Source organism: Pogoniulus pusillus, chromosome 35 (assembly GCF_015220805.1).
Source record: "Pogoniulus pusillus isolate bPogPus1 chromosome 35, bPogPus1.pri, whole genome shotgun sequence".
Classification (NCBI taxonomy): Eukaryota; Metazoa; Chordata; class Aves; order Piciformes; family Lybiidae; genus Pogoniulus; species Pogoniulus pusillus.
In genome coordinates this window covers 13,568,337-13,596,329 of record NC_087298.1, presented here as the reverse complement: position 1 = coordinate 13,596,329, position 27,993 = coordinate 13,568,337, and the positions used below count along the sequence as shown (strand labels likewise).

At 55.8% G+C, this 27,993-nt stretch overlaps 1 protein-coding gene across 4 annotated transcripts in view; it reads left to right on the top strand.

Annotated features, from left to right (window-relative positions):
- Positions 1-17,070, top strand: part of FUBP3 (far upstream element binding protein 3) — a 39,434-nt gene extending 22,364 nt beyond the window's left edge. For all 4 annotated transcript variants that reach the window (XM_064170884.1, XM_064170883.1, XM_064170882.1 and 1 more), the window contains 11 exons: positions 829-991; positions 1,832-1,930; positions 4,133-4,237; positions 4,569-4,671; positions 5,332-5,432; positions 6,649-6,790; positions 11,188-11,348; positions 12,419-12,492; positions 12,973-13,049; positions 15,256-15,383; positions 16,335-17,070. In XM_064170884.1, coding sequence (XP_064026954.1) covers positions 829-991; positions 1,832-1,930; positions 4,133-4,237; positions 4,569-4,671; positions 5,332-5,432; positions 6,649-6,790; positions 11,188-11,348; positions 12,419-12,492; positions 12,973-13,049; positions 15,256-15,383; positions 16,335-16,343 — 1,162 coding nt within the window. In that variant the 3' untranslated portion in view covers positions 16,344-17,070. The remainder of the gene's footprint in view (positions 1-828; positions 992-1,831; positions 1,931-4,132; positions 4,238-4,568; positions 4,672-5,331; positions 5,433-6,648; positions 6,791-11,187; positions 11,349-12,418; positions 12,493-12,972; positions 13,050-15,255; positions 15,384-16,334) is intronic.
- Positions 17,071-27,993: the final 10,923 nt, after the last annotated feature.

The following is a 27,993-nucleotide window of genomic DNA, read 5'->3' as shown; positions in this document are numbered from 1 at the left end:
TGCTTCTTTGTGTGTCTCTTCTCACCAGGAGTAGAAGAACCCAGTCTCTCACTGGCTGCTGCTGCAGTATCCTTGCCTCGCTTTGCTGTGTAGCTCCAGCACCTACTGCTTGGGGCAGAGGCTGTTAGAACAGTGTCCTGGTGCTGCTGGTAAGAGCAGGCAGAGCAGAGCAAGGGTAGCCCCTGTGCTGTGTCAGTCTCAGAGCAGTGGGGGCTTTGTCTTGACCAAGAAAGAGAGGAGAGCTTGAGTTTTACCCAAGATTGTGTAGATCTTAAAGCTGAGGACCCAGAGCACCTTTGTGCAGAATGAGCACCCTGGATGCTGGAGCTCAGCCTTCCAGAGAGCTCAGAGCCTGCTGCTGCTATTCCTTCTCTCTTCCCCTTCCAAAAATCAAAACTGCTTAGAAGCAATCATGGAATTCACAGAATGGTTTGGGTTGGAAGGGACCTTAAAGATCATCTAGATCCAACCTCTCTGCCAGGGGTAGGGACACCTCCCACTAGCCCAGGTTGCTGAAGGCCTCATCCAGCCTGGCCTTGAACACCTCCAGGGAGGTTGTGGAGCACAGAATCAGATCTTTGATCCCATTCTGTGATTTTGTGCTCCACAACCTCCCTGAGCAACCTGTGCCAGTGTCTCCCTACTCTGAAGGGATAGGGGAGAGAATATCCAAGAGTTTTCAGACAGCCAAAGAAAGCAACCATTGTGCTGCCTCTGGTTTCCTCCATCTTTCCACTTCTTCTCCTCTCCCATCCCGCTGGTCCCTGGGCTCTGGGTGCTGTGGGGCAGTGTTGTCTAATGGTTCTTTCCCCTGGTTCTCTTCCCAAGCCAAGCCAAGCGGCTGCTGGGGCAGATTGTAGATCGCTGTCGGAACGGACCTGCTTTTCACAACGATGTTGATGGCAACAGCACCATTCAGGAGCTTTTGATCCCGGCGTCCAAAGTGGGGCTGGTCATCGGCAAAGGAGGTGAAACAATAAAGCAGCTGCAGGTGCGCAAGAGGCATCCCTCAGGGCTCTCTTCTCTACAGCACCCAGAGCCGGCTGGAGCCCGGAGCCTGCAGTGCTTCCCCTTCTCCAGCAGGGACTCGACTCTTCTGCCTGCCGAGAGCTGCACTCCAACCTGGTGTTCAAACGAACCCCCCCCGGGCTTTGAGGCAGAGTGGTGCCAGGACTGGGAAAGGAACTCCTGTGCCTTAGCTAAGCTCTGGTGCCTGCTCTTCAGGAGGGGATCCCTGTAGCCAAGACAAGGCTGAGTCTGGTCTAGGTTTTCATGCCAGCCCTGCTGTCGTAGACTCCTCTGCTTCTCTCTTTGTTGCTGCTCTGTGCTAAAGCTGCCCTGTGTCTTTTTTGTTTGTTATTTAACCCATCCTACTCTTTTCCAATTGCAAGTGTTGTGTTTGAATCTTTGCTCAGCACATTCTTGGCTCCTCCCTCTGGTAACAAGAGGGGGTTTTGAAGAATAAAGGGGGTCAGGGTTACCATTGTAGGGGTTTGAGTGCCTCGATGAGGCCTCTATCATCCAGCAGCTTTAAGGTTGCTCACTTCTGAACTGTTCCATGCAGATAGCTACAGATTGTGGAAGGGGCTGGAAAAGCAGCTGCTGAGGCAGAGGGGTTCTCTTTGCAAGGGGTTCAGCCACTTGAGAGCTTCAGCAGCAGGCTTTTGGGCAGTCCTTCACTGGCAGTCAGTTTGTGCTCTAATGACCCAGGAAGAGCTGAAGTAGAGATCTGTAAAGCTGCTGATGTGCCCTGGGTAGTGCTGAGTAGCCAAAAGCTGGTCCCTTGCCTCAGGGGCTCTGCTCAGCAAAGTGCTCTGTGCTTTCCCCTCAGGAGCGAACGGGGGTGAAAATGATCATGATCCAGGACGGTCCTTTGCCCACCGGAGCAGACAAACCTCTCCGGATTACTGGAGATGCCTTTAAAGTGCAGGTAGGTAACAGACACAAGCCCTGCCCCCGGCCGAGGCAGGCACCGAGCTGCGGCGCCTTTGTGAGCGCCTCCTGGGCCCCGCTGGGGTTCTCTGAGCAGAGGAGAGCAGGCGGCGGCTTGTGGGCAGTGCGAGCCGGGAGCTGCCCCACGGCAGGAGGAGAGCTGAGGAGGAGCGTCGGGAGGAAGTAGCTTTGGAAGGCCTGGCAGCCTGTAGCAGAAGGTGCCAGCTGTGTGCTGTGCAGCACAGGGAACCCTGAGCACGCCTGAGAAGCGCCGGGGGAGGGCTCCCTAGCTCAGACAGCCAACTGACGCAGGTCATTCAAAACCAAATCCCACAACAACTCCTGACACCAAGGGGTTTGCTTCGGGACTGGCACCTCGGCCTCCCTGTGCCAGGCTTCCACTCATCTGCTCCTGCCTGCACCTCCAAGTAGGGAAACCTCAGCAGCAGCTGGGGCCTGGGAGGTTGCAGGGCATTGAAGTCGAGCTCTGGCACGTTCCACGTCTCAGCAAGGGCTTTTCATACCTTGCTAAGCACTTAAATGGAGCTTAGCATTCCTGCCTAATAAAAATGGTTGTGTTTCAGAGGGTTTCCCTGGTCAGGAAGTGCTGCAGCAGCTGATGGCACTCAGGGCTGGCAGCTTTGGGTTGTGCTTTTCAAGCCTCTAATTGCAAGAGGGCCCTTGGATGGCCTTTTTTTTCACGAGTCTTCTGCTTGCTGTGGAGCTGTAGATGTGCAAAAAGGGCTTCAGTGGCAGCTTGCTGCTCTTCACCCAGTCACACTTCAAGGGCTGCTGCTTCTCGGGTGGCTTCTGCCACGCAAGATGTGCTGTTGTCCCATCTTCTGTGCCCTGAGTCGTGCCCAGCTGTCCTGGAGGCTGCACAGGACCTCTGAGATCACTTAGAAGAGTTGAGCACACTGAGAAAGCACTGAAGGAGCTCGATGAATCCTGGGGTTGGGATTCCCTGGGTGCTGCAGCAGTGTTTGACGTCTCTACAGAATGGTGTAATGGCTGTGGAGGTCTGGGGCTGATGGTTGGACTTGATGATCTGAGAGGTCTTTTCCAACCTTTATGATCCTGTGAAATCTCTCCCATTGCCCTTATTTCTGTCCTGGCAGCTCTCAAATGTCTTCAGTTGCTTCCTTCTGTGAAAAAAAACACACCTCAGGGGTGTGGAAAATGTGTAAAGGAAGCAAAAGTGAAAGGAGGCAGAGTCCCAGGAAGGCTTTGGGTGTGAGGGAAAGGGCTTCTCTTAAAGCTGGCAGCTGCTGGCTCATTTCTGAGCTACAGCTTTGCTGGCTGAGCTGTGTGCAAGCTTGTGCATGGCCTTGAGGGCTGCAAGCAGGTAGGAGGAACATTGATTGGTCTCAGAAAGCCTTGTTGGATTGCTGCAGGCTTGGCCTTCACTTCTTCGAGTGGCTTTGAGCTCCACACTGCCCACCTGCCTCCTTGGTGGGTGCTCTCTGGCTCCTGGCAGACACCATCTCTGCTGTGCTGCCACAGCTTCTGCCTTACTCTGTTGGCTTCAGTTCTGTCCACTGGGAAAGGGCCTTCACCACCTGTAATTTAAAGCCAAAGTGAATTCAAGGTGCTTTAAAAGCTAAAGGGTCTTAAGAAAGACTGAAGGAGTCAGAGAATGCATCAGGTTGGAAGGGATCCTCAAAGGTCATCTTGTCCAGCCCTGCTGCAGGCAGCAGGGACACCTCCAACTAGAGCAGGTTGCTCAGGAACACAGCAAGTTTGACCTTGAATGTCTCCAGGGATGGGCCCTCAACTGCATCCCTGAGCAACCTGTGCCTGTCTCTCCCCACACTCTCTCTGCAGAACTCCCTCCTGATGCCCAAACTAACTCTGCCCTGCTCCAGTTTCAGACCACTGCCCTTGTCCTGTCCCCACAGGCCCTTCTGAGCAGCCCCTGCCCAGCCTGCCTGTAGGTCCCCTTCAGATTCTGCAGTGCTCTAAGCAGTTGCACACAAGAAGCTGCCACCTAACAGCCTTGGCAGGTTTGTCAGCCATGGAAGAGGCCACCAGGAAGAGCTCTCCAGTGGGCGTGGGAGAAGGACCTGGCAGTCAGAGCACCGCTTCCCTGGTGCAGATGGAGGCCACTCTGAAGCCTGACTGCTAGGCACCGTTGAGGCCCTACCTCCAAGCTGGGCAGCAGGAGACTTTGGAGCTAACTGTGACTTCTTTCCCCATGTAGCAAGCAAGGGAAATGGTTCTGGAGATCATCCGAGAGAAAGAGCAGGCAGACTTCCGAGGCGTGCGCAGTGATTTCAGTGCTAGGATGGGAGGAGGCAGCATAGAGGTATGTGTCCTTCCCCACTACTCTGCTAACCTCCCCTGGGCTGGGCACTGGGGGGAAGGCAGCTGATGGCTAAATGCATTTTGTGTTCTTAGCCAAGAGGAGTTCCCCTGGACTCCCCCCGGCACTTCTCTGGTTGTCTCTCTAAGCTGCGTTCCTGCAGTGCAGAGTGCACTGAGTGGGGAAGGGAGTTGGTGGCCACACCTTTTGCTTGGGTTCTGTGGCCTGGAGCTGCCTAAGGTGGCCTGTCCTCAGCTGAGAGCATCTCCTTGTGGCATCCCAGGAACCCAGTCCAGTTCTCTGAGCTTTCACACTGCTTTGCCTTTCCCATCAGGTCTCTGTGCCCAGGTTTGCTGTTGGAATTGTGATAGGAAGAAATGGAGAAATGATCAAAAAGATTCAGAGTGATGCTGGAGTTAGGATTCAATTTAAACCAGGTTTGTGTGAGGCTGGAGAGCTGCTCCTGTCTGCCCAGTGGTCCACTTTGGGATGGCTAAAGGGAATTGGAGCTGAGGCTCCAGCACCAAGGCCTCCCTCGTTAAAGCTGCACTGTCTCCTTCTGAAACCTGTTTCAATCTGAAGTGCTGCCTCCTCAGGCACTTCCTGGTTTTCAGAGAGGAAAAGTGCACACAGCAGAGCTGAAAATGCACCAGAGTCATGCCTGGAGTGGCAACTGAGTGGATAAACACCAGAAGAACAACACCTTTCTGTTTCCTCTGGAAGAGTTCTCCTTCAGGACATTAAAGCCTTTGGGGATCAGGAGTTGATTAATTCCAATTAACTTTCTCTGGGTCCTTGGCTGTCTGATCATCTCTCAAAGCTGCCTTTGTCCTCTTAAAATGATACCAGTCTCTTGTGTGGCTTTTTTGGCATTTCAGAGGGCCACCTCTTGAGTGTTGTCCCCTCTGCAGCATGGGCTGGGGTTTGTCTCCTTTCAGCCCACAGAAAAGGGGCTGAAGGTGAAGAGAAGAGGGGAAGCTCCTGGGGCAGTTGTGTGGAAGTGCCTCTAGCAGTGGTGGTGCTGGAAGGAAGCTTTAGGTGGGGGGTGGATGTTTGCTCCTTGTAACTGAGGCCCTGGCACCTCTCTCTCTCCACAGATGATGGCATTAGCTCAGAACGAGTGGCACAGGTCATGGGGCTGCCAGACAGGTGTCAGCACGCAGCACACATCATCAGTGAGCTCATCCTCACAGCACAGGTGGGTCCTGCAGCCTGGAGGGGGCCAAGTGCTGCTCACGTGGCAGTGAGCCTGGGTGCAGGCAGCTGCCTGCATGGCTGCCACCCTCTGAGGAGCAGCAGTAGTTGTGTCTGCCCTCTGCTAGGCCACATGTGCTGCTGCCAGGACATTGCTCCTGGGGCTGGGCTTGGTTTGTTGGGGTTTGAAGTGGCTGAGCTGTGGGAAGAGCTCTTCCTCTTCTCAGGCAGTGTTTTGAGGCCTTCTTGTAGCTCCATGCTTGCCCCTCTTGTCCAGTTGGTGTTTGGAAATGGTGAGCTGGTGGAATGGAGCAGTAACAGGACAGTGACTGAGGAGCACTGAGGCAGCAGGGCATGAGCAGTGCTCAGTGATGCCTCCTCACCCTCCAGTCCTCTGGTCTAGTAGCTGTGAGAGGCAGGAGGAGGCCAGGGGTGCTCCTGTGTGTGGTACTCAGAGAAGGACATCAACACATGGCGTGGGCCAAGGACAAGAAGCAGATGGATGAAGCAGCAGGGCAGGCTCAGGGGGGAGGTTCTGCACTCCCTTTGAGGAGGAGTGGAGGTTCTGGGCCATTCCAGACAGGATACCTGAGCATAACCTGTCCACAAGGGCGGGTTTGGATCCCTTGCCCTGAGGCCTGCTTTGGAGACTTGATTCCATAGTTTTTGTGAGGCATGTCGTGATGGGCTCGGGCTGCCCATGGCCTTTGCTTTTGGAGGAGCCAGCTAGGCAGACCAGATGTGTCCTTGAAGTGTCTTTGAACCTCAGAGCTTCCTCCTGGAGGTCTGGAGAGTGTCCATTTCAGCTGGGCAATTCCAGCAGGTCTTTAAAGAACAGCACTGGAAAGGCTTCGGCAGCAGCTTCTGAGCTGTGTCAGTGCCAGGATCTATAGGATGCTCTGAGGGAAGCCTCCATCACAAGCCAGCAGTCCCTTGGCAGCTGATGCTTGTTTACAGCTCTATTTCAGGAGCTAGGAAGGCTTGCACTGAAGAAACAGAAGCCTGTTCCTGAGTCAGGGGGGCAGCTGTGCCCTGCCTCGCATGGCAGCTCTCTGAGGTGCTCAGAACCCTCAGAGGGAAGCTGAACTCCAGGAGTTTCCTCGCTCAGTGCCATGGATTGCAGGGCAGATTGACTTCCCTTGCTGTCCTCTGCTCCTCATGCTTTGCTGTGGGTGGGAGCCAGCAGCAAAGCCACTGACACTCATCTTTTGCCTTCCAAGGAACGAGATGGCTTCGGGAGCTTGGCCGTGGCCCGAGGAAGAGGTCGTGGCCGTGGGGACTGGAGCATTGGAGCACCTGGGGGCATGCAGGAGATCACCTACACAGTGCCAGCTGATAAGTGTGGCCTTGTCATAGGCAAAGGTGGGTCTGGTGACACCAAATGCTAGAGCCTGCAGTCCTCCTCTCTCAGGATGGTCACCCTTGCTGCCTGGCAGTGGGGCTGGAGCTTGCTGTGAGTGCAGTATTTAGTGGCTGGGGAACGCAGCGCAGGGGTGAGCAGAGCTGGGTTGCTTCGTGGTGCTCTCACTCATAATTGTCCTCTCCAGGCCCTTGTTGGCAATCTGTGAGAGAGCCTTTTGATGCAGAGCTGTCAAGTAAAGGTGGTTATAACAAGCAGCTGGCTGAGAATGGGCAGGTTCCTTGGTGAAGTCTTTTGATAGAGAATTCATTTGAAGGGCAGTTTAGCAGGGCCAGGCAGAGCACTCCTTTCACCCTGCTGCATTCCTCTGAGTGCCACCTGAGCAAGTGGAACATCTCCCAAGGGTAAGCTGCTCTTAGCCACCCCCCTGAAGTGTCCATGAATCGGGAGAAGCAGCAGGGTTGGGCTATGCCTGAGCTTGCCCCTGGCACAGGCAGGCTCCTGCACCTTGTCTGCCTCAGCCCAGTGTGGTCACTGCCCAGGGGCAGCCTTAGCTGTTGAATCTCTCCATGCTGAGGAGATGGACAGGGAGGCCTCTGGCCTTCCTCTCAAGAGCAGCACAGCTGTGAAACCGGAGCAGCAGCAGCCTCGGGCACAGAGCAGGAGCTGCGTGTGGGCTGATGCAGGGCTGAGGGCAGAGCCAGGAGCAGAGGAGCTCTGTCACCCTGAGCTCTGGTGATGCCTCTCAGTTAATGCCCTGGTGTGCCCAGGCAGCCCTGTTTCCTCAGGTGGCAGGAGGAGTGCCATGTGCCTTCACTGGCACTGGAGTGCCCACAGCTGGCTTAGCCTAGCCCCAGTGGGGAAGGAGGCAGAGACTGAAGGGCTTTGTGCCACGTTTCAGTGACAGTCACTATCCTGCTGCCCTGTTGAGCACAGGTGAGCTGGAGATGAAGCATGCTGTGGCCTCTTCCCCTCTTCCTTCCCTGTGGCCCCTGTAGCCCCCTAAGCTGCTTGCTGGGTGCCAAGGGCCGCAGGAGCAGGACACGAGTGTGCCAGCAGTGTAGCCAAATCACTTCCAGATGCCACAGACCTGGCCTCTCATTTCAGCCTGAAGCCCACCTGCTCTCCCCATCACACAGGAACTGCAGGGCCACTGAGCTTCAGCTCACTGCAAGGTCCAGCTGGGGGAAGGAGAAAAGCAAAAAGAACTAAAGCTCAATCCAAGCAACTCTGAAGGCCACAAGTGAGAGTTGTGTGCCTGGGAACAAAAAATCCAATTCTAATGCAACTTTATTGCTGTATCCATTAGTCATCCTTAATAAGGGAGCAGCAAAGGTCACTTGTTCAGAGTGCAGTCAAGTGGAGCGTTTGTGACTGCAGAGCTCAGGGTGTGCTGAAAAGCTAAATGCAGGGAGCAGAGTTGGCTGCCCTGGCACTCAAATGCACAGCCTGGCACGGGCTCGCCCTGGGGGTGCAGGGCAGCTTTTTACCTTTGTTTCCACAACAGCAAAATAGAGATTCTTAGCCAGCCAGATCAGGAGCTCTCTGGAGGGACTAATTACTGGTTGTATGCTGATGTGAGTGCTTGCAGCTTTGTAATACCTCCTTGTAATCGGTGTTCTTGCCGTGCCTCTGCTCTTAGGCTGCTGCAGCCTTCACTGCTGTCAAGTGAGTGATGGCTGCAGCCTTGATTTGGGGGGGCCTGGCCTGGGGTGGAGCTGCTGTGCTCCCCAGGTCTGGAGGCAAGAGCTGATTCTGCTCACTTCCTCCCCTGCTGCCAGCATGGCAGAGGTGTCCGTAGGGTTTTCTCAGCAGTGACCAATCATAGGCTCTTTGCTCCCCTTTTCAGCTTCTGAGCAGACTCCAGCTTGGGTTTTGCCTTTTCTTCACCCCCTCCCCCCATGGTACAGGACTTGGCTTTTAGCCTTGCCTGTAACGTCTGCCTGGGTGCTCTAAGCAGGTGGAGCTCTCTGAGGTTAGCAGCCAAGCAGAGGGTGCTTGGCCCCCCAGCTGTGCTCTGTGCTGTGGGCAGGTCACTGCTGCTGCACTTCCAGCTCCAAGCAGCCCCCGAAGGGGGAACAGAGGGAGCTGAGGAGGTTTCTTGGCTATGTTTCTGTATGACACAACATCTGGAGCCCTGTTCTCGTGGCCATCCCTGCTCAGCTTGGGACCCTGAGCCTTTATGAGCTGCTAGGTCGTGCTGGGCTCCCTGCAAATCCTCTGCGTGGCTTTTTCCTCTGGAGGGGTGGGTAGGTGCAGCTTTTCTTCTCTGAAAGGCTGGAGGCAGGGTGGAGATGAGCACCATACACATGTCAAGAGCATTCTGTGTTTGGCGGTGCTTGGAAACAAACCGCAGCCTCTCTGGGCCCCCCTGGATTTCCATGATAAACACAGCAGCACTGACAGGCACCGTGGCTGGCCTGGCTCTTGTCAGCGCTGCCTTTTAGCAGCTTTGATTAATTGCTTTACAATTTCACGTCCAGCTGGGGGGCCACTCTTGGATCACTTCTGCCCCCCATCAGGTAGAAGAATGGAGCAGGCTGCTGAATGCCTCTGTAGACAGCCACCATGTGCCGAGCAGGTCACCTCATTATGGGGGACAGAGAACTCCTTCCGGCACCCTGCAGCATCCCGGGGGCTGCCTCGCTTCATTTGCATGCTCTGGAGGCTCAGTTGGGAGCGCCGGGATGGGAGGAAGGGCTCGGGTGTGGACCAGGCTGGAGGGAAAGGAAGAGAAGGTCACCAAGCCCGGTGCGGGAGAGCAGGGAGCTTGCAGCCTCTGGGCAAAGCTGGAGAGCCAAGGTGATGGTCTGGGAGGGAGCCGATGCGGAGAGAGCCCCGGGTTAGCGCCGAGTGGGGAGGTGGTTTGAGGTCTGTCTCCTGGTGGCTGGTGGTTTATGAGACTGCTTCTAAGTGTTAACTCTTTCCCGGAAGGAGAAACCCAATCTGCGACCCGTGGGTGCACCTCTGGCACCTAGCAGAGTTCTGCCGCCCCTTCAGGGTGTGCTGGCCCAAAGGAGCCTGTGTTTGCCGCAGGGAGCAGCTGATCCCTCAGCTCTCGCCTCCAGCTGGAAAATCCTGCGCTTCACGCAGGTCTGCAGCGGACAAAAGCGCTGCGAGGGGGAGGGGGGGAACCACCCCCCCCAAACCTCTGTGATTTTGAAACTTCATCTTGCCCCTTTCCCATGCTTGAGTGAAAATCAGTGGCCTGGCTTTTGGCTGCGCAGTACAATCGCTGTTGTCTGCCCAGGGCTCCGACACGACCAGCTTTTGTTAAAGCCATCTTCAAAAATTCATTTAGAAAGAGTTAATTGCCCTTTGGCAACTTCTTCCTCCTCCCTTCCCGGAGGAGGCTTTAAAGTGTTGAAGAGGTCACAGTCGCTGACACTGCGGCCGGGCCGGGCGCTGCTGGCTGCTGCCTGCGCCGGGCGGGGAGCGGCAGCGAGCTGGAGCAGCTTTGCCTCTGCTCGCCTCCGCTGCTCCCTTCCCTGCCCTCCCGGCTGGTGGCTTGGGCTTCTTGGGGCTTTTGCTTTGTGATTGCCAAGTGGTAAAAACTCCTTCCTAGCCCACGGCCTGCAGTTGCCGCGGTCGAGCGGAGGTTGTGCGAGCGCCCGGCAGAAGAATCGCAGCTTTGTAGCCCTGGCCCAGGCTTTTGTTAAGCAAATGTCATTAGGAGCCCCGGGACCGAGCAGGGCTTGAGGGAATCGGAGCTGCTTGAGCCGGCCCTGCTCGAAGCGCTCCTGCGCTCTGCTCTGGCCAGATGGCAAAGCAGCCAGGAGTGGTCTCTGCATGCACAGAGCTGCAAGTGCAGGAGAGAGCCTGGGGGGCTGCAGTGCTGCAGCTGCCTGAGGATGCCTGCGCTGCGCTGCGGTGAGTGGGGGCTTGGGAAGGGGCTGAGCTGGCCAACAGCACAGGGCGGTGGGAATGCTCTTGGGCTTCAAGCTGTAAGGGCTGTGCCTGGTGGCTTTGTCTCAGTGCAATGAAATGTCTGGTGGTGAGGTGGGGAAAGCCTCGTGGAAGGGGGAAAAAAAAAGGCAGAAAGTGACTTTCCAGCCTGGAGGGTTGTGAAGAGCTCTGCAAACCCCCCAGGGTTCAGCCAGCTCTGCTTTGCCAAGGTGTCCCAGCCGTGCTGGGAGCCTCGCAGTGAGCCCACAGAGGGACTCTGCTCCTAGCGCCGCTCCTGACCCCTCGGCCCACTGCAGCAGCTCACCCTTTCTGCTCATGCTCTCTGCAGCTGTCCTGAGCAGCAACCTGAGCTCGGGTGCTAAGGGTCCTTAGGCTGCTGCCATCCTCACCCACTCCCTGAGGCACGCACAGATGGCCACAGCCTGGCTGCGACAGGTGTGTGTGCAAGGAGGTGCTGAAAGGCCTCTCTTGTGTCGCTTTCCCTTCTCTTCAGGCGGGGAGAACATCAAGAGCATCAACCAGCAGTCGGGAGCCCACGTGGAGCTGCAGAGGAACCCCCCTCCAAACACAGACCCTGGAGTACGAATATTCACCATCAGAGGGGTCCCCCAGCAGATTGAGCTTGCCAGGCACCTCATAGATGAGAAAGTTGGTGTAAGTGCCCCCTCTCCTGCTCTGGGGCTCTCTCTTGTGGGTGTGTTGTTCTCCCTCTTTAAGCAGATGTAGGACTGGGCTTGCAGGGTGGCACAGTCAGGTTTGGTACTCAGCTTCAAAACCAGCTGGCTCTGCCTGCAGCTTTGGTGGCTCTCCAGCATCCTGCTCACAAGGGTTTGCTGTGATAGGATGAGAGGGAATGGATTGAAGCTTGGGGAGGGCTGAGTGAGACTGGAGACGAGGAAGAAATACTCTGTACAGTGAGGGTGGGGAGACACTTGCAGAGGTTGCCCACAGAGCCTTGTCGCTGCCTCCTCCCTGGAGGTGTTGAAGGCCTGGTTGGATGAGGCCTTGAGCCACCTGGGCTGGTGGGAGGTGTCCCTGCCCATGGCAGGGGGTTGGAACTGGATGAGCTTTAAGGTCCTTTGCAACCCAACCTATTCTGTGATTTGGACTCAGTTTTGCTGTGATCCCAGAAGGTTCTGACTGCTCACAGAAGCATAGTGAGAAGCTGCCTGGGAGGGCACAACAGCAATCCTGAGGCATGAGAAGGTCACCAGAGGAGATGTTGTGAAGACAGTAGTGCCCCTGGGCAAGTGACCCAATCCTGGCATCATCAGCCCGAAAGCAGCACTCAGCTCCTTGCTCCAGTAGGTCCAGGGAGACTTTTACCTTCCAGTTAGTGCAGTGCTGTGGTGGTGAAGCTCGGTACTGTCAGGCTGGAGTACTGCTGGGCAGGTAAAGTACAGAAAGTACTGAACTGGGGCATGGGAAGACTGAAAGGCAACCTTTGTGCTGAAGGGCTTGAGAGGAGAAGGCTTAGTACCAACCTCAGCATCTGAGCTGCTCAGAGGAACCCTGCAGCTGTGCCACAGTCCTGTCAGCCCCAGTGTGGGCTGGGCACAGCTGCTCTGGGAGCTGAGCTCCTGGAGTGTGCTGCCAGTGCTGGGAGCTTCAGCTCAGTCACTTCTTCCAGGAGTCCTCTAAGACTGTCTCCTCTTACTGCTCACCCTGGCTGCCTCCAGCCTGCCTTTAGAGCTGACATGAGCTGCTTGTGGGTTCTCTGACAGGGTACCAGCATGGGTGGACCTGGAGGATTTGGTCAAAGTCCGTTCAGCCAAGCACCTGCCACACCTCATCAAAAGTAAGCTCTCAGGGGTGGGCTGTGGGGAAGGGCTGGGACTGTGCAAGCAGAGGGAGAAGGGCAGAGGGCCCTGGAAAGGTGGTGGTGGTTCAGTGGAGCCTTTCGAAGAGGGAGCATTTAGGAGGCAGCAGCAAGTGAGCTGAATCCTATAAGCCTGACCACAGCAGGGATTTTAGCTATGAAATAGCAAACCAGACAGGTACTGGCAGCTCCAGAATTCCTGTCTGCAGTGCAGTGAGAGCAGGGAGGGGAGGCTGAGCTGCACACAGTGCTGGGCAGTGTGGTGAGCCCTCACCTTGGCTTCCCCACCACATCAGTATCAAGCAGTCACTCCTAGGCAGCATTTCCTTGTGTTCCCATGCTCACCTCTTTGCTCAGCACCTGCTGACCATGAGTACCAGCTGAGCTGCTCTGGCCACCTTTTGTGCACAGCCTGCCAAGTGTGTTGTCTGCTCCAACCTGCCCTCTTGTCCCCTGCAGTGGTCCCCAGGCCTTCATGCCGCAGGGTTGGGGCAGTACCTACCAGACGTGGCAGCAGCCTGGACAGCAAGTCCCAAGTAAGTGCCTGGGAGCTGGGCTGGAGCAGGGTTGGGCTTCCCCTTGCTGCTTCCTTCATGCCTGCCAAACAGCTTCACCCCAAGAGTGCACAGCAGCCTCTTGAGCTGAAGAGCTGTGGAGGCTCTGTGTGAGCAGAGGAGTCCCCTCCACTGGGCAGCTTGCCTGGCTGCTGGGCCAGCTCCTGCCAACTCCACCACCACCTGGAAAGGTTGCACCAGGTGATCCTGGGGTCCCTTCCAGCCTGGCATTCTGGGATTCTCTGGTGTTGGAGCTCAGCAGAAGCTGTTTGAAGCATGGAGGCTGTCGAAAGCTGTGATGCTTTGTGTGCTCCTCAGTGCTTTCTGCCTCTTTCTGCTCTGTGTGTCCAAACTTGATCCTTGCTTCCCCTTCTCTAGCAAAAACATTTCTACCTTGGGCTCCCTTCTGCCAGGGTGCTTCAGGCAAGCACTTGCCAGCCCCGTGGCACACCATGCCTGGGGTGAGCCCTCCCATCTCTCTCTTCTCGCCCTTAGCAGTTCTTGTTCTCACTTTTAAATGTCCCTTGTGAGCTTCTCTCCCTGCTCAGCTCCCAGTCCAACTGGGGAAGGAGCTGTAGGACATGGAGGAAGGGCTGGGCAGGGCTCCTGCTTCAGCCACCCTGCCTGGAGTAGAGTCCCTGTGCCTGCTTCTGGGAGCTGCTGAGACCTTCCCACAGTGCCAGATGCTCAGAGTGAGGCCAGCAGAATAACCAGCTCTGAAAGCAGGAATAACCCAGCCCAAACACACAACAGGAGGGCAGAACTGAGCCCAGGCCAGCCCTGCTGCTGCTGCTGGGCTTCAAGCTGCCCAGCACTGAGACTGTAAATGGAAGTGCTGGAGGGCACTTGCACACTGGGGGTGCCACATTGGTCTCTTATCCCTAGTATCAGGTGACAGAAGGAGAGGAAAGGGCCTCAGATTGTGCCAGGGGAGGGTTAGGTTGGAAATCAGGGACATTTTCCTTGCTGCAAGAGCAGTCAGGGATTGGAATAGGCTGCCCAGGGAGGTGGTGGAGTCCCCATCCTGGAGGTGTTCAAGAGCTGTGTGGATGTGGCACCTGTGGCCATGGTTTAGTGGCCGTGGTGGTGGTGGGTTGAAGGTTGGCCTGGATGGTCTTGGAGGTCCCCTCCAAGCCAAACAGTTGTGTGAGTCTCTGAGCACAGCAGTGCCCAGGTGCAGCTCACCAAGGTGTGTGAGGCTCCTCGGGGCAGTGCCTGCTTTGGTACTCACAGCTTCATTTGCACACAGTCCCTTGCAGAGGCTTCTCCCTGCCTGTTGCAGCCTGTTTGCTTCCCAGCCCTGCTGTCACAGAGCTGCCTGAGTCCTTCTCCCAGCAGCCCTCCTAGGGCCAGAGAGTGCCCTCCTGGAGGGGAGGAGTGGCAGCCCCCCACCCCCTACACATGTCCTCGGGTTTTAATGACTTCGCCCCCTGTGAAAGCAATGAAGTGGCAGGGGAAGCCTTTGGCCGTGAGCGCTGTTAGCTGCGTGTCCTTTCAGCCTGCTCTGCACTGTAATGCTCCCAGAAGAAAAGGCATTGAGGGAAGCCCTTTGTTGGCATTAGCAGGTGGACAGTTGAGGCAGCCTTGACCTCTGCCAGCAAAGGTCCTGACTTGTAGCGTTGGTCACGTCTTTTAACCCCCTGCTGTGCCCCTGGACAGCACACTGCTGCCCTGGCCCCTCCACCCACCTCACACTTGCACTGCATTATTCCCCCCCACATCAACCCCCGCCCCGGGCTGTGCCGTGGGGCAGGCAGAGCAGGGAGCTGGGAAGAGCCTTCTTTGAGTGATGGGCCAAGGAACAAGGGGTGCAAGCTGGAGCACAGCAAGTTGCACCTCCACCTGAGGAGACACTTCCTTGCTGCGAGGGTGCTGCAGCCCCAGAGCAGGCTGCCCAGAGAGGCTGTGGAGTCTCCTTCTCCAGAGACAGAGTGCTGAGGGCTCTGCAGCCACTGCCAGTTTGGCCATGGCACCTGGGCAGTGGTGTCCCAGAACCACCTGGCTGCTCTCAGCTGGTCACTTGCAAGCTGCTGCTTGGAGCCTGTCCTGTCCTCACAGCAGTGCCAGGGTCCCTCTTGGAGCTGCCTGCAGCTGCTGGAAGGGGCTGGCTCCTCGCTCAGGAGCCCCCAGCCCTGGGCTCGTTGTCACCGCACTGCTGACCTCTGCCTTCTGCCCTGCCCTCCTGCAGGTCACGCTGCCAGTGCTGCTTCTCAGGCGAGCTCCCAGCCCGACTACACCATGGCGTGGGCAGAGTATTACAGACAGCAGGCTGCCTACTACGGGCAGACCCTGGGGCAGGCTCAGGCCCACAGCCAGGTCTGTATCCCTGCTCCCTGAACCCCACTGCACCTTCCCTTGGGTACGTTGGTGTCGTGCTGGGAGGGGTCTGCCTTGGGCTGAGAAGGTGCAGCAGGGAGCTGCTGGGGCTGGGGCAGTGCCCACAGAAGTGTCCGCCTCAGAGCCTCATTTCCCTGTGCAGGGATTTCGGGAGAGGCCTGGGAGGTTGCTTGCTTCTCCTGGGGGCTTTTGTTTGTAACCTCCAGGCTGGTTTGTGCAGTTACAGTAGCAGGACTGCGGGAGCCAGGCCGAGGAGGTGGCACAGCGCTGGCACATGGGGCAGCCTGGGGCCAGGCACACCAGCTCTGCCTTTGCTCTTGCGGGCTCAGTGTTGGGACAGGAGCTGTGTCCTTGCCTGGGGAGGGCGCAGCCTGTCCCCGAAGGCAGCAGAAAGCTGACGGAAAATGAGTGGGGGTCCCCAGCTGCCAAGGGCAGTGCGACCTCACCTGGCACTCTGAGGGGGCTTTATCTTGATCGTACCCGCAGGGCTCTCCCCAGCGCTGGGTGCACGGAGCAAATGCCTCGGTCCCTGGCCAGAAGTAGGTGCAGAGCAGACGTTGGAGCTGTGTGGGGTCGGGCTCGGTGCTGGGAGCAGAGGTGGCGAGAGGAGCCGGCAGCATCCTCAGGCAGCTGCAGCCTCCCTGCTGCCGAGGTCGAGCCGGGCGCAGGCAGCGGCGCTCGCCGCGGGCGCTGGCCAAGTGTGACCTAGAAGCAGGGATAAAAGGGAGTCCCCTGCAGCCCTGCCTGCCTGACTGCGTGTGGGGAGAGGCAGGAGCCGCCGGCAGGCGAGCTCGGGGTGCCAGGGCGATATCTCCAGAGCAGCCTGCGGCAGCCGCGGAGACGCAGCTGGGACGGAGGGAAGCGAGGAGGCAGCTCCGCGGCGCGGGGGCTCGGCAGCCGCCCACTAACTTCTCCTTTTCCCTTCTCCAGGAGCAGTAGAACAAGATCCTCGCTGCAGCCTCTTTGTCCGTTTCGTTTTGTTTCTTTGGGTTCGTTTTTTTCCTTGGAATCATTGTGGAAGAAGAATCTCTTTTGTCTTTTTTGTAACAGAGGTTTCTAGATCTGCCGAAGACTTCTTTTCGCCCTTGTCTGTGGGCAAGGCTTTAGCCCTAGGATAATCCCTACTGAACCTTGCTAAGAATCAGGAGCAATTCATAACCTACTAAACTGCTGGACCTGTTGGGCATTTTCTTTCCAAATTTGGTTAAAACCAGAACTGCTTCCAAACCCCCTCCAGGATTCTTTGGTTTTTTTGGGAAAGAAACCAGAGAAATTTTCCAGCCCCTCCCCCGCTCAGAGCTGTGACATTTCCACACCTGGGGTTTGGGAATTGTTCAGGGTTTGTTTTCTCTCTCTCTCTCTCTCTCTCTGTTGGTTGGGGTTTTGGTGAAGGTTTTGTTGTTGGTTTGGTTTTTATCCTTTTTGGGTTTTGTTTTTCCAGTCTTTTCTGTGACAACAGAAAAAGTGGCTTGGAACTCTTAGGGGGTAGGTAACAGCTCTTAAATTAAGAGTGGAAAAAAGAGGAGGGGAAGAAATCAAACAATAACAAGAGGAGGAATTAACCAGGATTAAAAAAAAAAGAGAGAAGGAAAAAAGCCAAGAGGAGGGGAAAAATAAGGGGAAAAAAACAAGAGGGAAAAGAAGAGTTTAAAAGATGGGGGGGGGGGGGGGGGGGGGGGGAAAGGAGGGAAAAACAAACCCAGGAAAAAAACAGGAGGAGGAATAAACCAGGATAAAAAAAAGGGGAAGGAAAAACAAGAAGAGGAAAAAACAGGAGGAGGAATAAACTAGGGTAAAAAAAAGGGGAGACAAAAACCAAGAGGAGGCAAAAAAAAGAGGGGGAAAAAGAAACCAAGAGGAGGGGGAAATAAAGGAGGAAAAAAACTGGAGGAGGAGGGGGAAAAAAGGAGACAAAAAAAAAAGAGAGAGGAGTTAAAAACCAAGAGGAAGATAAAAAAAGAGGGGGGGAGAAACAAAAAAGAGGAGGAAAAAAAAAGAGGGGGAAATAGGAAATAAAAAAGAGGAAAAAAACAAGAGGAGGATAAAAACAGAATAGGAAATAAAAAGAGAAGGATAAAAACAGTAGGAAATAAAAAGAAGAGAAAAACAGTAGGAAATACAAAGAGGATAAAAACAGAGTAGGAAATAAAAAGAAGATAAAAAAGAATAGGAAATAAAAAGGAGAAAATAAAGAGGAGTTAAAAAATAGGAGGAAAAATAAAGAGGAAAAAGAAGATTTTAAACAGTATTTAAATATTCTTAAATATGTAAATTGATTAAATGTTTTACTGCTAATTTCTTGTACCTTTGGCTGTCTTTTTGATTTCCCTTTTTTATTTGTATTGCCTTTTTTTCGGTTGTTTTGCTCTGGAGTTTTTTTAAAGCTCTGCTGTTGTTGTAATTAACGATGTGAATTCTGCACCCCCCACGCCCCCAGGGCAGCTCCTGCCGGGCAAACTTGGGGAGCTGTGGGGAGGAGGGAAAGGAAAGGGGACAAAGGGGGTGGGGGGGGGTGACTATTTTGTAGGGTTTGTATCATTTCGTAGAGTCTGTACTATAAAAGTGGAAAAAAAAAAAAACAAGAGGGGGGAGGGGGAAAAAGGCAACCAAAAAATTGTTACTTTTTTTAGCAAGACTTTTTTTTTCCCTGTTGCCCTCTGGGGGCTCTGAAGGCCTCTGAGAGCTTCTTTTAAATAATAATAATAAAGAAAAAAAAACACAGAAAAAATATAAATAATAATAATAAAAAGTTGTTCTTTTTCCCCCCCCTCTCCTCTCTCAGAATATAAATCCCTGTTATTTTTAATATGAAAATGAATCTGCTATGAGTTACCTTTTAACACAAACACTGTGGGACAGAGAGGAGGAAAATCAACCAGAGGAAAGCTGAGAACTATTTTTAATTCCAGGGTGTTGTTGTGGTTGTCTTTGTTGTTGTTGTTGCTTTCTACTTTACCTTTTTATTGTTGATTTCCCCCCCCCCCCCGTTTTTAATTTGTTTTGTTTTTTCTTATCTAATATTTGTCCGAATGACCTAGAGAAATGATTTCTTAGTGTTAACCACAGAAAGGACTTTGATTTAATAAAAGGGATGAGAAGATTTGTCTGGGGTCGGTGTGGTCGTTTGGGGGTTGCTGTGCAGATAACCCAAGGGTGCTTGGAAAGGAGAAAGAACTCAGAGTCGAAGCTCTTTTATTGTCTTCTCTCCTGTTGAAAATGGGCTCAAATTTCCTGTTTGTTTGGGCTTTGGGCTTTTTTTAAGTGGTTTTTTTTTGTTGTTGTTGTTTTCCTTGATGCTTGAACTGCCTCAGAGCGAGAGGAGCGAGCGGCTGGTGCCGGGTGCAGTGTGCGGTGCCAGAGCCCACCAGAAGTGGAGGTTCGATTTGACTGACAGCTGCGGTTTACACTCTGCAAATAAAACTGCCACGAGGTGGCTTGTGGCTGACGACTTCCCTGGCTGGTTTTGGTCCCTTCCTTCCCGCCCTGCCTGCCCCGCACCTGCCGTGTTCCACCTCTGCAGCTCCTTTGCTCTCGTCGTCCCCTCTTTGCTCTCCACCTCCCCATGTTGCTTAGCTCAGCCTCATCGCATTGGCACAGCAGCAGGTCCAGAGAAGGCTCCCAAGGGTCTGAGGAGCAGCTGAGGGAACTGGGGTAGTTCAGTCTGGAGAAGAGGAGAGTAAGGGGAGACCTCATTGCTCTCTACAGCTCCCTGCAAGGAGGTGGGAGTGAGGTGGAGGTTGGGCTCTGCTCCCAGGTAACAAGAGGTAGGGCAAGAGGAAGTGACCTCAAGTTGCATCAGGAAAGCTTTAGGTTGGACATGAGGAACAACATTTTCTTCCCTGAAGGTTGGAAAGGCCTGGGCCAGGCTGCTCAGGGCAGTGGTGGAGTCCCCATCCCTGGAGGGGGTTCATGTGTGTAGGTGTGGTGCTGAGGGCCATGGTTCAGCACCACACTTGGCAGCACTGAGTTCATGCTTGGACTTGGTGACCTTAAAGGTCTCTTCCAGCCAAAACACTTCTCTGGTTCTTTCACCCAGTCCCCTTGAGCCTCACTTCCAGAGAACCCCTGTGGCATGTCACAGCAGCACCGAACAGATCTGCCTAGAAGAGACCTCCGAGCTCAATCTTCAACCCAGCACTGCAGGACCACCACTAAACCATGGCCCTAAGCAGCAGGTCCTCAGGCTCCTTGAACACCCCCAGGGATAGTGACTCCAGCACTGCCCTGGGCAGACCATTCTGAGGTTTGGGAACTCTTCCAGGGCAGGAATATTTCCTGAGATCCTGCCTAGTCCCAGCCCAGTCTCTTGGCAGCCTGACAGGGAAGATGCCAGCAGCTTCCTGGTGGAAGCTTTTGGGATCAGGAAGGGAATGAAGAGGAGTCCATGAGCCTGAGGGACAGGAACTCAGCCATGCACACCTGCTGCTGCCCTGCTCCCTGCTTTTGATCACAGAATCTCTGAGGCCTTTCAGTTGGAAATGCTCTGAGATCTGCCAGCCCAAACCATTCTCCAGCTCGGCTGGGGCTGAGCCATGGCCCTCAGCACCACATTCTGCCTCTTTCAGACACCTCCAGGCCTGGAGATTCAGTTCTTTGCACTTGTTGCTCTTCTACTGCTTTGAGGCTGAACCCATCCAGGATTTGCCCTGTCCTGCAGCCTGCTCACAGGCAGGGCCACTGGAGCAGCACTGGCAGAGGGCAGGGAGCAGGGTAGGAGGGAGGTGACTGTGACCATCCTCAGTGTTAGGCCACTTATGGAGCAAGGACTTTCAGTTGTAGCCAGGCCAGGTTTGGAGATGGAGATCTTACAGTGAGGGGGGACAAGACACTGGAACAGGTTGCCCAGGGAGGCTGTGGATGCTGGATGAGGCCTTGAGCAACCTGGGTTAGTGGGAGGGGTCCCTGCCCGTGGCAGGGGCTTGGAACTGGACAATCTTCAAGTTCCTTTCCCAGCCAAACCATTCCCTGGTTCTGTGGCTCTGGCTCCTTCAGAGCTTCCTTTCCCTGGTGAAATGTGAGGTTTGAGCTTCTCCAACCTGGAGCTGCTCCGTTCCCTGCCGCCCAGCCAGCTGCAGGGGCTCGCAGATGGGGTGGGGAGGAGGAGCAGCAGCTCCCATCTGCGGAGCCCAGGGCTGCAGGCACGTTGAGAGCCGGAAGAAAAGGAGATGCAGCATCTCTAAATATACCTCCAGAGAATCAGGAGAGACAGTGAAAGATGGGATAGTAAAAGCCACTTGGAAAGAGGGGAGAGGGGGGAAAAAAATGGCTTGAGGAGGGCATAAAGGCTGCTGATGGGAATTGGGAGCGGGCATTACCGAGAAGACTTCCTTCTAATTCATCTCCCAAGCTCTGTGCCAAAACAGCATTTGGCATGGTTCACAGGGAGCAATTGTGTGATAATGAACCCAAAGGTGTCCCTTAATTGAAGACTCTGAGCATTACAGCTCGTGCCAGTGGTCGTAAATGGCGCAGGGCTGGGGGGGATGCATTTCCTTAAATGTATCTGTAAGTACAGATGAGAGACTCTCCCCTGTGAGATCCCCCCCATGAATTATGGAAATCATCTCTTTCTGATGCAACCTTTTATTGGGGGGGTGGGGCAGCAGAAGAAAATAGTTTGCAAGCCTTTGGAAATGTGGCTTGTCATTAGGATGGTGCCTGCAGAGCTGGGGTTCGGCAGCAGTCTGGTGGCCTGCGAGCATAAAGTGCTTGAAACGCTCCCAAGTTCAGCAATTTGCTCTCCATTACTGCTGCCTGCTCGGGGCGGAGGGGCCGCAGCCATTGAACTTCATCCGAAGCGAGTCGGGGATGGGCTGGGGGGGGGGCAGGGCAGGAGGGGCAGAGACGCCCTGGCACCTCGCGAGCGGCTGGCGAGCTCTGGGCCCCTCCGACGCCTGCCCCAGCCTGGGCTGTGGCTGTCCGGGGGTCCCGGGGGCCGGGGTGGGGGACGCTCCCTCCCCAGAGCACCTCGCCGTTCTCTGCCAGGTCTGCAGGCAGCTCCTCCTCTCTTCTGCCCCAGAGGCTGCTGTGGTGCCTGCAAGCCAAGTCCGTGGGCTTCCCGAGGAACCAAGGCTGCTGCTCAGCCCTGGGCGAGTTTCATGCCCAGTAGGTGGGCGAGGCAGGGACTGTGTCGGTGTTCGTGGCAGGGAGTTCGCCTGCCCCTGGGGCAGAAACTGCACACCGCCGGGAGCAGGGCAGGTGCCCGGGGTGCTAGGTAGGAGCTGATAAGATGTGGGTCATGCCTGGGGCTTTGGGGTCCGTGAATGGTGGTGGGGACCGTGCAGACTTTTCCTCCTTGCAGGGGACCAGCATCCAGCAGGGGACCGTGCCCAAGGGGACAGCGAGGAGCTCGCAGAGGAGAGGGAAGGCTCTGCCTCTGGATCGCCACAAGTCCACCCCAGGTGAGTGCCCTGCAGGAAGGCCCCAGCCCTGGCTCCTGGGCTCCAGCTCTTTCCTGTCTCCCACAAATCAAATTCCTTTCTTCCAGCGCTGTTTTCCTGCCGCCTTGGCTCAGGCACACGATGGCTTCACTTCCCCCAGCACCCTTCTGTCCTGTGGTGCCCCTTTCATGGCAGGCTATGGGCACCTGTGTGCCCCCCATCCGCGTGGCACCCTTCAGGCACAGAGACTCATTTCCAAGCCCTGTGGTCCTTCTGCAAACCATTTCTGATCAGCAGCCTGAAGAACCCCAACCTGAAAGCCCCTCCCTGGGCTCACGATGCCCTCGGTGCTCTCCTGTGCCCTGGACTTGGTGTGTCTTGAGCAGGCAAAGGCTCTTCTGGGAGCAGAGAGGAGACTTTAAGACAGTCAAAAAGACTTTAATTGTCCATGCTGCGAGCACGAAGCACATTATGGGCGTGGAGAGTTGAACCAAACCGATTATGGAAAGAGACAAGCAGGCGTGGGACTTGGGTTTAATTCTCCAACTCTTAAATATTTAATTGCATCAAAGCAGCAGAATATTTACTGTAAGCTGGGTGCCAGGAGGGGTGGCTGGAGGGAGATCTGGGGAGAGGGAGCAGGGAGCTTTTGGACACACACAGATGGCTGCCAGGTCCCACCTGTGCTGCTGCTTCTCCAAACCCAGCTGGCCTCACCCCACTGTTGGGATGTGCCCAGCTGTGCTCCATGAAGGCTGTGGCTGGACACTTGGATCCCAGCTCTGCCCAGCCCCAGCTGCCATCTCCAGAGGTTGGCTCCTGCAGTCAGCACGGCCAGCACAGGGGACAGAGAGAGGGGCAGGAGGGAGCAGTGGGGCTCACACACACACTCCCCTTGGGCAGCTCACCTTGCCCTGGCTGCTGCCTCTCTCCGGGCTGGTGTCTCAGGGCAGTCCCAGTCTGGCAGCTGGATCTGCCGTGCAGAAAAGCTGGCAGTGGGATGTGGGAGAGACAGTGGTAAGGCGTTGGAGAGAGTGGTGGAATGCAGGGGAGACGGCGGTGGGACACGATTGTCCCACCCCAGGTCACTGCCAGGGGACAGAAGAAGGTGCAGAGACTTTCCTGCTTCTCTAGCCCAGTTGCCCCCTCGCTTCATGCTGCTCCTCTGCTCAAGGAGGATCCTGTGCAGTGGGAAGCACCTCTGGCACCCAGCCTGGGCTGTAGACACCACAGAGATGAGGGAAAGCAAGGGGGGGCTGAGCTTGGCTCCTCAGCCCAAGGACCCCGGGAGCAGCACGCCACAGCTCTGAGGGGGTTGTTCACCCCCAGCCATCGTCACCCTTGGTCATGGGCAGGAAACCCACTGGGAGGTTGTTTTACCCTCAGCCTTTCCCAGCAGCTCAGCCAGGGCCCTGTGGTGCCGGCGCTGCCTCGGTGGGTGCTGGCATCCAGCTGCCCGGTGCCACTGGCCCTGCTCGCCAAGCTGCAGCGCCACGGAGGTGGGCGCGGAGAAAGGAACCACAGCCAGGGTTCATCTGGGGGCCTCCGGAGCCCTGCCCAGCAGCCGGACGCAGGCTGAGGCAGTCGGATGCAGCAGGGGAGGTGATGCTTTTCTCTCCTCTCCTGTTTGTTTCTGTGCTCCGTGACCCTTTCACCAAAATAATCCTGCAACTATTACTTAAAAACGGGGGGAAAAAAGGAAGGGGGGGGATAAAAAATGCAAGGGGGGAGAGCAGAGGGGAGAGCACTCAGCAGCTCCGCTCGCTCCGCGGCCTCCCGCAGAGTGAAATGGAGGTAAATAAAGCCCCGGAGCTACTCTGCGAGCAGCGCAATCAGCTCGCCTGGTTCCGAGGGCTGCGGCGATCACGGGGAGGGTCACAGCTCCCACACACCAACCCCCCCCTCCCGCCTGGAGCTGCCAGGCACTCGCCCAGGGGTCAGCGCTGCTCAGGAGCATCCCAACCCTACCTCCTGCCCCCGGCCCCTCGGAGGGAATCAGGGACAGGCAGACAGAGCTTTGGAGGGGGATCCCTTCAGCTCCATCCTGTGGATGAGGCACCCTGGGGACAGCCACTGTCCTTTTTGTCCCTGGGGAGGTGGCAGCATCCTCCGTGCCACCTGTCTCTGTGGGCCCTGTGTCGGGACAGGAAAGGGGCATGCCAGGGGCTACCCTAAACTGAGGGGTGCGCCCATGAGGACCTCTTCTCGGTGCTCCAGGCTATCCGCAGCCCCAGGACCCCGAGCAGTGGGGCAGAGATGCCGTGTGGGGCACAAAGGGCTGGGTGGAGGCTCTGTGGGGGGGGGGTCTTTGGAGTGGCCATGGGGACCAGTGAGGAACTGTGTGCTGGGGTGGGGGGGCGGACAGCTCACTGAACTCTGCAGTCCAGGAGCATCATCACCTCACTCCAACCCCTCCCCCCCGCCTCCCGCTCCGGTGGGAGCGTTCCCGGGCGCAGGTAACATTTGGGGACATTCCCATAACCGAGTGCTGCCAACTGCTGCGGCGGCAGGGCCGGAGCCCCTCTCCAGCGCCACTGTTTGCTTTGCAGCCTCCTTAGCTCCTATTGAGGCTTTTCAGCTCCGGCCCCTTCAGGGGGTTTAAGTAGGTAAAACCTGAGGAAGAGGCTATTTTCCTCCCTCCCTTTTGAGCCCTGCCTTGTGCCCAAAAGGCCCCCCTGTTTCACGCGTGCCAGTCACCTGGCTGGGCCCCCAGCCCCTTTCTCTCCCAGCCTCCCCTTTCTTTCTCCTTTCTCTCTTTTGACTTTTCCAGGAGCCCTCGCTCTCCAAACGAGCTTCAGATTGGATCCAGATTGAGGTCCCTTTGTCTTTCAAGGGTTGTACTAAGCTAATTAAATGTGATCCCAACAAATAAACGCAGATCTCCCCATTACATTCAGGCCTGCCTTTCAGGCAGCACCGGGCGGCCCCTCGCCCCCGCCCGCTGCGCGCAGGGTCCCCCTCATTGAGTCCCGGCCATTGAAAGCACTGCCAGGATTTCTTTTGTGCCGGGGGTCTCCGAGCCCTTTTTCCATCAGAAAAGACCCCCAAACAGCAGCTCGGCCTTTGTGAGTTTGCAAGCAAACGCCAAAGAAAAGCCCCCTGAATGCTTTAATAAATGACACATTTAGCAACTTCGGAGGCGCCTGGCTCCTGCGGCAGCCGCAGGGGTGCGATGATCCCTCCTGCCCCGGCTCCCCGGCACCCGCGGGGCTGCCGTGATCCCTCCTGCCCGCTCCCCCCGCGCCTTCCCTCCTGCTCCCGGGGCATTTGCAGCGGTGCGGAGGTGCGGGGGGATGCGGCCGGAGCAGACGAGCGCCTCGGCCCGCAGTCCGGCCCCGGCCGCCGCTGCCCCTTTTCTTCCCGCGGCGCTCGGCGGGGCGCACGGCGGCAGGTGATGGGCTCGGCCCGGCCGCGCCTCGCCGGCCTCGGGCTCCGGGGCAACGGGCAGCGGGCGGGGCGAAGCGGGGCGGCCGGCAGCGAGGAGCTTGTCAGCTCGGGCGCCTCGCGTCCCTTCGCCCGGTATTAGCTCTGCCAAATGCCAAATCGCCTTTAATGACACTCGGACACCACCGCGGGGCCGCGCTGGACTTTTCTCAGCTCGGCTAATATCTTTTTAATGACTCTGGGAGGGGGCAAAGCTCGGCTCTGCCCTAGAGCCTGGATTGCTCCAAACAGATGTTGGGGCAGAGGGAGGCGGGGGGGGGGGGGGGGGGGGGGGGGGGATGCTCTTCCCTGCCAGGGACTTTCTTCTCGAGTTCAAACGAGAGGGGAGCTTTCAATCACCGCTAAAAATGTATTTCTCCCCACTGAACAATGGGCTCCTTTCTGTGCCCGGGGGGACTCGGCTGCGATCGCGTTTCTGCTGCCGGAGAGGAGAAACCTCCGCGTTCAGGGCAGGAAAATTCAGCTCCGAAAAGGCTCTTCCCTGCGCAGGTTCTTTCGTAGCTCGGCATCTCGTCTGCCTTCGCCTCCCTTACAGCAAACGAAACAAAACCAAACGAATAAAAATCATGACAGCGCAGACACAATCGTGATGATTTTCATCACCCGGCGGCAGCAGCCGCGCCCGGGAGGATCTTTTCGGTGGAACCGGGCAGTTTGCAGCGCCACGGAAACGAACGGTCGGACGTGTCGGCTGGCAGCGCCCGGCCCCGTTCCCGGCCCCGTTCCCAGTCCCGTTCCCAGCCCCGTCCCTCGGCGGCGGCCCCACAAGAGTTAAATTTTAAAGCAAATCAAATTCCCATTGGCCACTGTATATTATCTCAGCAGTCTTCATTTGATACCTCTTTAATACAGAAAGGAGCTTTTCAAGCCCCTTTTCTCTCTTTTCTCCCCGCCACTCTTTAAGAGCAATAAATGTTCAACTGCAATAACTATAAATCAATCTCCGCTCTGTTCAAATCCTATTCATGGGAAGGGCTGGAAGAGGGGAGAGAGCTCCCCCCTCCCCCCCGCCCCCCAAAAAGCAGCTGCTGGGCTCTAATCTCCTTTCTTGCACTGTCATTCACCCTCATTTTTCCTCCATCACCCCATCCCTGCAATCTTTTCTTGTTTTGCTTTTCTTTTCTCTCTTTGCTGCATTATGATCCCATGTCTCCCCTCATCAGACCCCAACCTTGTCCAGATCCTGACCATCCCCTTGTAGGCTGTGAAAGAAAAGAAGAGTCCATGGATGTCAAATTGGTCTCAAAAAGACCATGAAAGATTGATTTGCTCCACTTTTCTTCTGCCTGACATTATTTCTGAGGGTCCTGAATGGGAAACCAGAAAGTCTGGGACTGGAATAAAGATGTTCTCTCTGTAAGGGGGAGACGGGGGGGAAAAATGCCCATTTACTCCTGGCCCATCAACCCTGCAAAACAGAGCAAAAGAAAAGAGGACTGTGGCTATTCAAAGTCAGACCAATATGTACACCTCCCAACAATATGCCAATATACTGAGGGCTTCTCTATTAACACCCATGAATATTAAAGTGCTCACTAAACGCTCAGAAGGAACTTTGGGAATATACACATGAAAATACAAGCGGCATTGTGCGGGGCTCAGAACAATGGGGCGGCGATAATGGCCCTTCTCTATTAACAGCCATGAATATTAAACTTGTTTCCTCTTAAATGTTAAAAAGGAGGGAGAGCTCCGATATTAAAAAAGAGAGAGAGAAACGAGAAGGAAGGGAGGGAGGGTGCGTGTGGGGTGGACACACCAAAGCACCTTCCTAGGAGCGGGGAAGAAGCTTTGGGAAACAGCTGGGGGATATTTAAAACCGCGCAGAAAATGGAAGGGTTTAGGGTCTGTGAGGGTTTGTTTTTTTCCCTTCCACCTTTCCTCCCCCCATTACTCCGCTCCCCGCAGCCCCCCGCACTGGAGCCGCGCAGTGGGGTTTGGAGCATCTCTTTTATTTTTGTCCCGGGATAACTTGAGGCTTGATATGTTTCCCGGGTGGAGAGCATTAAAAAGCAAGCAAGGAGCGCCGCGAGGGGATGTCAGATGTGCGTGGTGGAAGCTTTCCACCTGATGCGTTCTACTGAGCTGAGCTGAAATATTCTCACTTTCGCCTGTAGCCGAAGTCACAAAAACAAAACGACAAAACCTCAAATAAACTTTTTATTCTTTTCTTCTTCTTCTTTTGTTTTCATATTAAAAGCTTCTCGCAGCCTGCCAGCTTCGTAACCTCCCCTTCAGGGCAGCGCTGCCTCTCTCCGGGCAAACCTCCTCAGAGCCTGCAGATTGGGGCTGATTCCCGACATTTGTGTCTCTTCCTGCCCGAGTTAATGAAACGTTTACCCCCCCAGGCTGTGCCATCATTTTCTGCAGGTGGCCTCTGCGCCGCCCGACAGCCTCACCCTATAAAATACCCACCCGGCAGTGGGCTGGGGTCCTGGATGTGCCTGGCTCCTTCTCCTAGAGGGCTTTGGACACAGAGGGGCTGCTCGGGGGGTTAGGGAGGCAAGAACAGGCCTTGGAGTGCTGGAGGAATTTGGGGGCTCATCTACTAGCAGCAGCAGCCCGTTAGAGCCCTTCGTCCCCATGAAAATCAAAAGAACAAGGCTGAGGAGAGGGCTCTAAGCTCCAACACAGCAGGACTGGGTTTAAATCCAGGAAAGATTAACCCTTTGCTGAGCAGGCAAAGCTGCGGGCCCTGAGGGAGGGGAACGCTCCGGTGCCACCTTCCTGGGGGACAGGGGTGTCCGCGGGTGTCCGCGGAGCTC